A 12,637-nucleotide genomic window follows, 5' to 3' on the forward strand; every position below is an offset into this window, starting at 1 on the left:
TTTCCTTCCCACTCTCTCTTTCCCTCTCTCTCTCTTTCCCCCTCTCTCTCTTTCCCCCCCCTCTCTCTCCCTCCTTCCCCGTCTCCTTCTCTCTCCCTCCTTCCCTCTCCCTCTCCTTCCCTCTCTCTCCCTCCTTCCCTCTCCCTCTCCTTCCTTCTCTCTCTCCTTCCCTCTCTCTCTCTCCTTCCCACACAGACAGACAGACAAACTCATTTATATGCCCTCAAAAAACCCTCGGCACCACCGGGCACTCTAGCTAGTGATTTATAAAGTTGTTGAACAAATAGATTTTACTGCTGGAAAATGCTACAGATAAACATTTCTTCCACGAAAGTAATTTATTTATGGTCTTAGGATATCAAATATATTAAGTAAATAGCAGCCCTGGCTTTATTATTCAGTCTACTGCTACAGTAGATTAGGGTAAATAGTACTTGTGTTTCCCTACATTATTTCCTTCAGTGTTCACAGAAGTGTAAATGTATGTAAATGTGATTCTCAATAAGATTCCTCAGTAATATGGGTTTTAAATATCACCTGGAAAGTTCACATAGAAAAACTATCTGAACGTTGAAACTTTTCATTGGCAAAGGTATGGTAAATCTCTTCCATTCAAATTGAAACCACTGGCCCTTTTAAAAGAGTGGCTCAGATAGTGCTGCAGATTTTGCTGAAATTGGTCTCAGAACAGTAGACTTCTCCCAATGTTTGTTATACAGTAACTCAACCTCTGATGTAATAAATCCCTTCAGGAACTAAGGTATACAAGAACAATGATTTTCAGCAAAGCCAACTAACAAAAATGTTGCTATAAAAGAACATATCTTACAAAAAAACACTAATTTCAAAAAAACATGCACCTGCAGGTTAAGCTTGTGAATCTCTGTTATACAACACATTTTATTGGAAAATACATGGCAAAACTTCATTTACAGAAGTCTTCAGAAAATAATTGGATAGCAATTTATCTTTTTTCAATGTACAAATTGTCCTTATTTCACCATTGTAATATAAAATGATGCAGGATACACAACTTGACATATGAGCAGGGGGGGGGGTAGAAACTGTCCACAAATCAGTTATACATCTTTATTTGTTATCTAACACCAATAGAAAGACAAACACTAGGTGTAAAGAAAATATTTTCCAAAAGCAAGTCGACCAATTTTTAGTCGCAATGAAGGCTCACATCCAAATACTAACCTCTCTTTCTCTTGCAAATGGCCTATATTTTCTGTTTTTATTATTTGTTGGTTTTTTTAATTATAATTTCAGGGTTTGGTTCAAATAACTTAATCAGTCAACAGCAATGCTGCATACAAATACCAGTTTCTGCTTCAATCAATTCAATGCTTGTATAAAAGCTGCATGCCCAGGACAATGAGTCAAATAATTTCATATTATCTTCTTATGGCATTGGACACATTGCACACATAATTATCAACTCAGGAGATAAGAAACTGTACATTTTATAAAATGATAAAGTCAAAAACATCTATTAGCAAAACTACAATTAGTATTACACAAGAAGCCCTGGATTAAACAGCAGAATATGCTAACAATACTCAGACTTAGAAACAAGGAAATATGAAGACCCAGTAAGATGGTTTTCTTTTGTTGAATTTTTGTGCTCATTAAGGTGCGGGAATGTCAATGCTGGAATTTTTCCAACCCCACACCAACCATGACCTCTCTGAGTGAGAATGTTAATTTAATAATGATTTCTGGGATATGTCTGCTGCTTCATTCCATCAGTTTGAACCTAGCTCCCAGAGGTGCAAGGGCAATGATCTAACTTACTCTGTCCAATATCTTGAACTATTTTCAACAAGTTACTAAATTTTGCTGAAATGACAGTCATATTAAAGAAAGAACTCATTCATATAGAACCTTTCACATCCTCAGAACAGCCCAAAGCACTTCAAAACCAATGAATTATTTTTGCAGTGTAGTTACTGTTATTATGCAGGAAAACACGGCAGCCAAGTTATGCATAGCAAGGTCCCGCAAACAGCAGTGAGTTGAATAATCAGTTAATCTTTTTTGGTGGTGGAGTACGTCTTATTTTTTTGTTTACATGGTTCATAGTTTCTCCCATTCTCCTTTGTGAATTTATTACTCACTAGACTACTTCAGAATATCTTTTCATAGCCAAGGAACTTGACAATGGCTTGACTTCAACTGTACTTCAACCATCAGGAACAGGACATGAACAGAATTTTATTTCTCCTTCTTCTCCCGCCAACCCTCCCACCCAGTCCCGCCCCACCCCCACCCCCATCCTCCCACAACCTGAAGTGCTCCATCAGGTTGCTTACTGAAGAACTGGCATAGTTCACACACAATGGTTGACAAGTTGAAATATCAGCCTCAATTGCAACTCAGAGGAATGAGCAGAGAGCAAATGCTTATTTAAATCAGTTCTGACAAAGGGTCATCAAGCTGAAACATTAACTTTGTTTCTCTCTCTACAGATGCTGCCTGACCTGCTGAGTATTTCCAGCATTTTCTGTTTTTATTTCAGGTTTCTAGCATCCGCAGTATTTTGCTTTTGTCTTATTTAAATACTGTTATGCTACTGTGTCACCTAAGCAAGAATTTCCCTTAATTTTCCAATTCTTAGATTTACTAGTATATTACTGTAATATTAAATACACATAGCAACATATTAGCTGTAAACCAAAATAGAGAATTATTTTCAAAATATTTCACAACAACTTAAGTATCATTCAGCATTCAGTATTATGTGTAACAAAGAATTCTATTATAACCAGGATCCCATTATTTTCAAAATGGATAAGAGTCAAAATAAAGTGTATGAGATAGCAAAAGCTGGATACTAAAGAATCCTGGCTCTAATGCCAATCTGCTTGTGTTATCAATACAAAAATATTTACAACAGCATAATGTTTTGTCAAAACTAGAGTTCTATATCGTCTCAAAGCCCTTAGGCTTTATAACTGAATTCCAGCTTAATCGCATGATATGATCTAAAATGTTGGTCAAAGCATTCGAGTTTCACTGCTACATTTGGATAATTCTTTGAAGCCAAGGAAAGCTTCATTTCCTCCCAAGTCAAAACACAGGTAACCCTTTGAACACTTTTGCAGCTTTTAAAATACAGACATTTTAATCTTAATTTTATATCTAGTTAAGTGTATTTCCATGGATGCCGTCTGGCTCACTGCCCAACTGGCCATTCTTAATATATGTCCCTAGACAGAATTGAAGACTGACATTTCTCAAAGAAAAACAAATCCCTGGCTATGAAGCCGATTATTATTTAATAACTGAATTTCTAACTTTTTTGTTGCATTTTTCAGCATAATATTGTATAGTCAAATTGCAGGTATATAAAGAATCAGGGTACAATTCTATTTAGGTTTGGTTATCCACGTTTTTTTTAGATACTTATGTTTCTTTTGTTGGAAAAATTCTGCACATAGCTGTCAAAGGTTAACTGTTCTTAAGATGCATGTTAACTCAGAAACAGTCGCCAGCTAATGTAATACACTCAGAGATTAACGAAAGATGGCAGCTTAGATAGGCAAAAATTACATGGATTTAAATTCTGACTGGACTTACTGTAATACATCTGTCACCACAGGCAGTGGTGATTCTTCACCCATCAAGTCCATTTCGTCAGTAAAGCTGCTGGTCTGTGAAATATCATTTGGGTTTCCTTCAATGGCATGTTTTTTCACTTTTAAAATAAAACACACAAAAGGGAAAGGTATTAAAAAAATTTTGAGGTAAATATAATTTTCAATATAAACTAGGTCACACCAGCCCATCAGAGGCCAACAGTGAATACAAGTATTTTCACAAAGCTGAGTGATGCATTATGGCCCAGCAAATTGGTTAGCCGAAGTCATCCTAAGCTAAAATTAACAGCATGCAGGGTACACCAAGAAAAATATCTAACAATATTATTCAATGTTAGTTGACAGGAGCAATTAAAAAAATATATTAACAGTATTATAACTAAAAAAAAAATATCACCAGGATATTAAACTGCAATTGAAAATACTTCCTTTATAATTCAGTCCAATGGATAACAAGACACAAGAAAATAAATTGTACATGTAATATAATACACATAAAGACAATGAGTGAAATTAATGTATTATAATTATTCACAATAGAAAATGTGAAACCTCATGATAATCTTTATTAAAAACTAAAGTGCTTAAACCCTGATTGACTGATGCAGACAATGAACAAATACATTTGTCTCTTGAACAACAGGCCATTCTATTGAGCAAAAAGTAACGTTTAGAGATTTGTCTTGTACCTGGTGATGAAGGACAGCTTGAGGTACAGATGGTTAAGGAAGACCAGGAAAGCTGTCGACCTGCATGCAAAAAGCCAAAGCAAGGCAGAAACCACAAGGGAGGTGTAAAACAAGACCATTAATCTCTAGTAAAGTGGGAAGACAAACATGCAGCTGTTAGGACTGAGAGCCAATTTCTCTAATGTGGGGCAGGTAAGAAATTACAGCTTGTATGTGCCAAGATTTACAAGAATTTCACCAGTGGAAAGTTACTTAAATTGCTAGAATTAGATGAAAGGCACACTCAACTCAAGCTGAAGTTGTCCTATGAAGGCTCTGCAATAACTCAATAGTCAAGAATGTAAAGATTACTGCTAGAGTCAATGAACTTTATGAATCATTATTTCTAAAGTCCATATAATAGAAATTGCATCTATTAAGTTCATGGATCTTTGTATAAAATAAATCATTTACTAGCACATATTAATCAAGGAACAGACAATGACTGCTTATTATACATGCTTAAGTGAATCGCTCGGTTTGGGAGTTGCACAATGGAAACAAATGCTTAGACTGTCATTGACAAAGCTCATTCTGCATTCAAGGCAGACAGGAAGCGAGACAGATGAGTGTGCGATAACACTGACATTCATTAACAAGTATTACCCCCAAAATAATGCTGCATTTATCTCAAGCCGCTGATTTCAGAAATGAATTATTAATGGAGCATGAAGAAGCCAAACAGATTAGTGAACAATTATATACTGTAACAACAGCAGGCACCAATAATAATATGCAAATGTATAATCGAAACAATGAGAAAAGCACTAAAATCAACCATCTGTTTAATTTTCCACACTGCATAAGAGAATTAAATGGAGAAGGAATAACCATTGATGAGAACTGATGGGGAAAATTATATATAGAGAACAGAGTCGAGACAAAAGCAAAATTAATTCCTCAACAATCACGGTTCAGACTACGGCATCTGAATAGTGATTACTTTAAGGCAGACTTACCAGATTGTCTAAACATCCTCGTAAGACCTGACAAAGCAGAAATTCGTACAAATGTGCAAAATAAAGACAAGCGTGTGACATTATTTCTTAGTGTCAGTCACATTACTATCTAGCTGATTCAGTCCTTCTGAAGACAAATATCGAACACTGTGATAGCTTTTAAGAATTATTGTAAAACCAGTCACTTTACTGGAAAATCCTCATATAACTAGTACAAGTCAGGTGAAACAAAAGTAACATTTTCATTTATCAAATCTGTTGTAAAAATTCTGAGCCAACATTTAAATAGATGATTACAAAACTATTGAACTGATCAGTGAAAATACAACATTTTTAATAATTGGCTCATCTTTCTGTTCAATGTCAATGAAATAATGAGGATGATTTTAATCCTACCTGCCCGGCGGAAACTGGGTGGGTGGCAATGTTTCCTTTAATTTTTTTTTGGCTGCGCGGCTCCTTTAAGGCCAATTCAAAATACTGTGCATGTGCGGTTTTTCCTATTTAAAATCCACTGCGCGGGAGCTGCAGAGCGCTGTGCGGCCACGCAGCTTAAAAGGAACATTGGTGGGTGGGCAGTTAAAATCACCCAGGAGACATACTCGCAGTTGTCCTGCTCCCTTCCCACAGACTACTATTTTAACCTGCTCTCCTGAGCAGGCAGGAAGGACAACCGCTGGAAACTGGAGGGGTCCTTCTTTAAATATACAGATTGTGCTCCAATGACAGCGTCGGGACATGACTGCTACTTTAACAAGAGGCCTGTGCAGAGAAACTGTTGTAACTTTCCCACCAGGTGAAGCTAGCGGGTAAAAGAGTCGCAGCCAGAAGAGGCCCAAGGAGATTAAGTTTTATAAACTTGTTTCTGCTTTCCTTGTGGTGCCAGGAGGAACTCCTCCCAGAGACTTACTTGAATAAGGGACCATTCATTTGGTCCTCACCGGTGGCCTCCTGCCACCCAACACTACACTCACACCCACCGGCCAGCTGCCACTGCCTACTGGTTTCGGGTGGGCAACTGATTTGGGGCATACAGATGAGGCCCGGGCGTTAAAATTGCCTGGGCCTCACGCTGCCGAGGTTAGGATGATTTACTGTTTGCCTCAGTTCCCGCTCCCGTTTGGCACCTTGAGTTAAAATTGGGGCTCATATTTCAATATCAGAATAAAGTATCAGCTCACGTTCCACTTAACTGATTTGCCATGCAATTGACAAATCATACTATTAAAGTTGTGGAGTCTGTTATATCCGTGTATCTTAATGTTGTGTCCTTCAATAATCAGACAACAGACTGCAGGGAACGATCAACAGGTGTTTACTGAATGAGGGTTCAAACTGCAACTGACTGTACAGATCACTACTCAGGGTTTCTATACAGGTGTGGTCACTGCCGGTACTACAGGATACAGGAGCTGTAAAAAGTAGTTCCCCCCTTAAAGGTACATACATTACAATTCCTCCCCTTTTAGATTAACAGTACCATAACACTCATTTAACAATTAAATATCAAACTAATTACAATTAACACTTTTAACATGCAACATTAACTGAAAATAGTCTATTTATAAATTCAGTCTTTGGGGAGGCTTCCTGATTCTTTCTGGATAACGCCTTTCCCGAGAGAATCGCCTCCGCACCAAGAGCGAGACAAACACCCTGTCGTCAGTTGATTCATCAGCTTCCAATGCTATTGTTTCTGAGGTAGATGCAACCTGTACGTCGGGTTCCTCGCCAGGTACGTATGGCCGAGACATGGGGTTGACTCGTTCCTGTGACTCTAGGATCTGGTCAGCATGGCGTCTCACAATGTTCTTCCCAACATCCACTGTGTACATTAGTGGCCCCTGCCGTGTGCATATCGTTCCTGGTTGCCATTTCTCTGTTCGGTAGTCGCGGGCCAAGACTGGTTGCCCTACATTGAAGCTCGTTGTCGGCTTCTCATTGATGTGCTGCAATTGCTTACTCTCAACATCTCTTGGTACATTTGGTCTGAGCAAATCCAGACAAGATCTCAACCTTCGGTAAAAGAACATCATGGCCGGGGCCTGGTTGGTGACTGCATGTGTCGCATTTCTGTAGGCTAACAGGAAATTGTCCACTTTATGCTGCAGTGGAATGTCGTCATCGCACATGGCCTTTACAGCTTTTTTTTAAAAGGTTTGTACGAACCTCTCAGCCAATCCATTTGTGGCTGGATGATACGGGGCGGATGTGTAATGCCTTACCCCATTGCTTTTCATAAATCTTCGAAACTCTTCAGACACAAACTGTGGTCCGTTATCAGAGCAAATCTGCTCTGGCAAGCCATTCCTGGCAAAAATGGTCCGTAGGACTGCAATAGTTTTCTCCGTGGTGGTGGAGGACATTTTGATCACCTCAGGCCATTTCGAGTGCGCATCCACGGCTATTAAAAACATTGAGTCCATGAATGGACCAGCAAAATCAATATGCACCCGTTGCCATGGAGATGAGGGCCACTCCCATGGGTGTAGAGGGGCATGTGGTGGTGCATTTTGGACCTTCTGACATCCTGAGCAGCTCTTGTCAGGTCCTCGATTTGCTGATCGATCCCCGGCCACCACACATAAGCCCTAGCAAGGCTTTTCATTTTCACCCCTCCCAGATGACCTTCGTTAAGCTCATTGAGCACTCTCTCCCTTAACTTGGGTGGAATTACCACTCGGGATCCACACATCAAGGTCCCCTAGCATACTGACAGCTGTTCTCTTCTGGATGAGAATGCTGGCAACAGTGAGTTGCCATGTGCTGGCCATCCCTTCATCGTCAAATCATATACCCGAGACAGTGTCGGGTGATTTCGGGTCGCCTTCTCTATACCAGCGTTAGTTACTGGCAAGCATTCAATTATAGTCGAATGAAATATTTCGACAGGATCCACTGCTGGTGCTTCCTCTGCAGTAGGCAGTGGCAGGCGTGATAGCCCATCAGCGTTTCCATGCTGTTTCGTGCCCTTATACTCGATTTCATATTGGTGCGCCCCTAGAAAAAGGGACCATCTGTAGCCGTTGCGCAGTCATCACCGGAACGCCCTTCTTTGGATTAAAGATGGAGACAAGTGGTTGGTGGTCAGTCAGCAAGGTGAACTTCTGCCCGTGCAGATAGTGATTGAACTTTTTCACTCCCCACACTAGGCTGAGTGCCTCCCTGTCAATCTGGGTGTAGTTACGCTCGGCTGAGGTTAGTGACCGAGACGCAAAGGCTACTGGCCTCTCCGAGCCGTCCGGGAATTTGTGCGACAGCACCGCTCCAATACCATAGGGTGATGCATCACACGCCAACCGAATTGGTAGTGCTGGGTTGAAATGAGCCAACACCTCTTTTGATGTGACCAATGCTTTGCTCTTTGGGAAAGCTCATTTACATTCGTCACTCCACTTCCATGGTACACCCGTTTGCAGTAGGGTGTTCAGTGGGTGTAGTACGGTAGACAAATTTGGCAAGAACTTATGGTAGTAGTTCACCAGCCCGAGGAACAACCTCAGTTGTGACACATTTTCCGGTGCTGGAGCCTTGACTACTGCCTCAATCTTTTCAGGGGACTTATGTAACCCCGCTTTATCAATAACGTGGCCACAATACGAGATCTGCTTCTGGAAAAACTCGCATTTGTGGCGATTAGCTCGGAGCCCATATTCCTTCAATCTAGTGAGCACCTGCTCCAGGTTGGCGAGGTGATCATTGTCATTTTCGCCCGTGACCAGGATGTCGTCCAAATAACACTGGGTCCCTGGAATCCCTTGCAGGACTTGTTCCATTGCCCTTTGCCAAATAGCCGGAGCTGATGCTACCCCGAACACCAGCCGATTGTATTGGTAGAGACCTTTATGAGTGTTGATCGTGAGGTACTGTTTCGAGGCTTCTTCTACCTCCATTTGCAGGTAGGCCTGGGCCAGATCAATCTTAGTGAAGCGTTTCCCTCCAGATAGCGAGGCGAAAATATCTGCAATCCGCGGAAGCGGATATTGTACAGTGTGAAGGACTGGGTTCACTGTCACCTTAAAGTCCTCACAGATGCAAACCTTCTTTGGTTCCTCAGGCGTATTACTCAATGACCTCTTCATTACAGGAACGATGGGTGTAGCCCACTCGCTCCAGTCCACTTTGGACAGTACTCCTGAACGTTCCAAACCTTCCAGCTCTGCTTCGATGGCTGGGCGGATCGCATAACGTACCGGTCTGGCCTTAAAAAAACTTTGGGCTTGCATTTTCCTCTATTTTGATCGTCGCTGTTATGCCTTTTAGTGTTCCGAGTCCCTGCTGGAACACTTCTTGAGCGTCAGTTAGCATTTTTGACAGTCGTCCAGGTGTGACGTCATCATCCTTTTTGGCATCTGCAGTCAGTGCTTGTATGGAATGCCAATCTAGCTGTATCTTCCGGATCCATTCACGTCCTAGTAGTGGTGGTCCTCCATCTGGCAATACATATAGGTCCATTTTTGGCGTTTCCTTGCCGTTATACATAACGTTCACCCTTATTTTTCCTTTGGGGTAGACTTTTTGCCCCGTGTACGTCTTCAAGACAATCTTTGTATCTCTCAAGGGTATATGTGAGAATAGCCGCTTGTAGTCCCTTCTGTTTATGACTGTTAGGGCTGATCCTGTGTCCAATTCCATTTTCACTTGGACTCCGGCTATCTTGAGCGTGACCCAGATAGTTTGGTGATCCTCCGTTTTGATCACATTATGTAGTTTCAGACAACCCAGCTCCTTGCTTCCGGAGTCTGTATCACTCTTCTGTTCGTCTGAACTACTCTCCGTCACCTTATGTACCTTCTTGTACTTCTCCTGTGGAGATTTCTTGCTGCTGGTTTTCTTTCCCAACCTGCAGACTCTTGCTATGTGTCCTACTTTTCCACACTGTCTGCACACTTTGTCCTTGACCCAGCAATCATTATGGTCATGTGTTGTTCTGCCGCAGCGATAACACTTCACTGTTCCGTATGACATTTCATTTGTGCCATATTCTTGCGGTCTCTGTTGTATCTCTGCAGCGCCCCGTGCTGCTGTTTCGTGTGATACTGCAATGCTGAAAGCCTTGTCCAGCGTAAGATCCTTTTCTGATAGAAGCTGTTTCTGGGTTCCTTCACTTTGAAGCCCACACACAAACTTGTCCCTTAAAGTATCTGCTAGTCCCGTTCCAAACTGGCAGTGTTTCGATAGCTTGCGCAGTTCCGTTAAATACTCAGCATTACTTTCATCTTTATGCTGGTTCCTTTTGTGAAACTTAAATCTTTCTGCTATCAGCAGCGGTGTGGGGTTTAAGTGGTCCTGTAGGATTGACACTGTTTTCAAAATCTTTTCTACTGGCTTCTCTGGGGTTTCTAGGTTTCGTAGTAAGCCATACGTTTTTGCACCCATTGAATTCAACAATACCAGCGCTTTCTTGTCATCTGGCACTTCATTCACCTTGCAGTATACTTCTATGCGTTCGGCATATGTCGTCCAATCTTCGACTTCATTGTCGAACGCTGTGATACTGCCACTCTTCGGCATTTTTGGGTGTGGTTAGACTGGCTTAAAATGGCGTCTCTCACGCTTTCCTTTCTTCCCCGCTGCGGCTTAAAATGGCGTCTCCCGCACTTTCCTTTCTACCCCGCTGCGGCTTAAAATGACGTCACCCGCGCTGCTGCCAACGCCGCTCTCAGCGGTCCTCGTGGCAAATGGCGACGCCCTGTGGGTTTCATGCGCTGCTCCTGCGCTGCTGCCAATGCCGCTCTCTGTGGTCCTCGTGGCAATGGCAGCGCCTCGCGTTTTCCTGCGCGCCTCTCTCCCCCGTTGATGCTGCTTGGTCCTGAACACCGGCTGTGCCCTGCCTTCTCTCTCTCCCCCGTCGACGCTGCTCGGCCTTTTTCTGTGCTGCTTGGTCGGCTCTAGCCGCCGCTGTCCGGGAAGGGTCTGCGCAGTACCTGTTGCCAGCCCGTTTCACTGGACCACCGTGACTGGAAAGCCAAGCCTGGCTCTCTACAGCCTCCCCTGCGATGCTCAAATCTCCGCTGGATGACTGGCCAGTTGCCCGTGGTCGACGCCCGTGCTTCTGGGCTCAACCTCCTTCCACTGTTCTCCAGGAGCGAATCCCTGGGAGGTGATGCAGAGTTGCAGGTAGGTTCGAATCTGCGTCATCGCCAATGTTATATCCGTGTATCTTAATGTTGTGTCCTTCAATAACCAGACAACAGACTGCAGGGAATGATCAACAGGTGTTTACTGAATGAGGGTTCAAACTGCAACTGACTGTACAGATCACTACTCAGGGTTTATATACAGGTGTGGTCACTGCCGGTACTACAGGATACAGGAGCTGTAAAAAGTAGTTCTCCCCCTTAAAAGTACATACATTACAGAGTCGAAGCCCATGACAGGACTGGAGTGTACAATCTGGGGTGACACTCCAGTGCAGCACTACGGGAGTGCTGTGTAATCTAAAATGGCATCCTTTGGATGAGAGCCCCATCGACTTGTTCTGCTGTTCAGGTGGCTGTAAAATATCTCATGGTGTAGCGATTCGTGTGCATCGCCACTAAATAATCGAGTTCGACTTTGATGAACTATAAATAAGTTGTTTATTTACAGGAACAGGTTAAATACAACAGGTAAGGTAGCAGGTAAGATGGCTGACTGTAGGAGCACCGTGGTGTAGGTCTTTCCCCAGCGGGGAAGCCACGAGGACTAACTAGAAGTTTCCGAACTCAACTGCTAGCAGGTTCCGAGCTCTACTGCCAGAGGGTTCCGAGCTCTGACGTCATGACGTTATCACGCAGAGTACAGGAATGAAGCCTGAGTGCAGTAACAGATACATTTAAAGGTAAGTTAAAGGGAATTATGTATCTCAATGTAAGGGACAACCAGTGGTACCGCAACATAGGCCCCCCCAGAATTCGCTTTAACAAAAGTCCAAGGATGAGATGGTCTGACAAGCTAGTGGTCACGGCGGTCGTGCTGTCTCGACTTGGTAGGCGAGGTCTGAAGATGCTGCTCGTGAGCTGATCCTTACGCACGTCGTGGCAAATAAAACGTATCCGTCAGGCGAAGAACCGTGGAAATGTGCGAAACAGCAGGCCTCGTCAGAGTGATGGACAGGTCAGGCGGACGCGGGCGATGACTCTGTTGATGTTGGAACAAGTCCTTGTTCTGACGAAATCTGCAGGAACGCCGACGGGCGATCCAGAAGGACTTGACTGGCGAGGTCAGTGAACTCGCCGACAGGTGAGCGAAACCTTCGGGAGGCTGGAACACGCGGAACGGTGCGTGCCATAGTGCTACGACGTTAACACAACAGAGGGTGAAGAGTTGCTGCGTTGATCAGTGATCGGTGAGGCCAGCAACT

At 42.9% G+C, this 12,637-nt stretch overlaps 1 protein-coding gene across 3 annotated transcripts in view; it reads right to left on the bottom strand.

The window, feature by feature from the left end:
- Positions 1-2,692: 2,692 nt before the first annotated feature.
- LOC147106202 (potassium voltage-gated channel subfamily KQT member 1-like) overlaps positions 2,693-12,637 on the bottom strand; it is a 289,282-nt gene continuing 279,337 nt past the window's right edge. Inside the window, exons 10-12 of one of the 3 annotated variants that reach the window (XM_086009091.1) lie at positions 5,293-5,319; positions 4,295-4,354; positions 2,693-3,703 (exon numbers count right to left, since the gene is read on the bottom strand). In XM_086009091.1, the coding sequence (XP_085865217.1) occupies positions 3,582-3,703; positions 4,295-4,354; positions 5,293-5,319 (209 nt within the window). In that variant the 3' untranslated portion in view covers positions 2,693-3,581. The remainder of the gene's footprint in view (positions 3,704-4,294; positions 4,355-5,292; positions 5,320-12,637) is intronic. The other 2 variants (XM_086009089.1, XM_086009090.1) reach the window with 2 other exon arrangements.

The sequence above is a fragment of the Somniosus microcephalus genome, chromosome 16, assembly GCF_052327205.1.
Source record: "Somniosus microcephalus isolate GS21.2 chromosome 16, FLI_Smic_1.0, whole genome shotgun sequence".
NCBI classification, from domain to species: domain Eukaryota; kingdom Metazoa; phylum Chordata; class Chondrichthyes; order Squaliformes; family Somniosidae; genus Somniosus; species Somniosus microcephalus.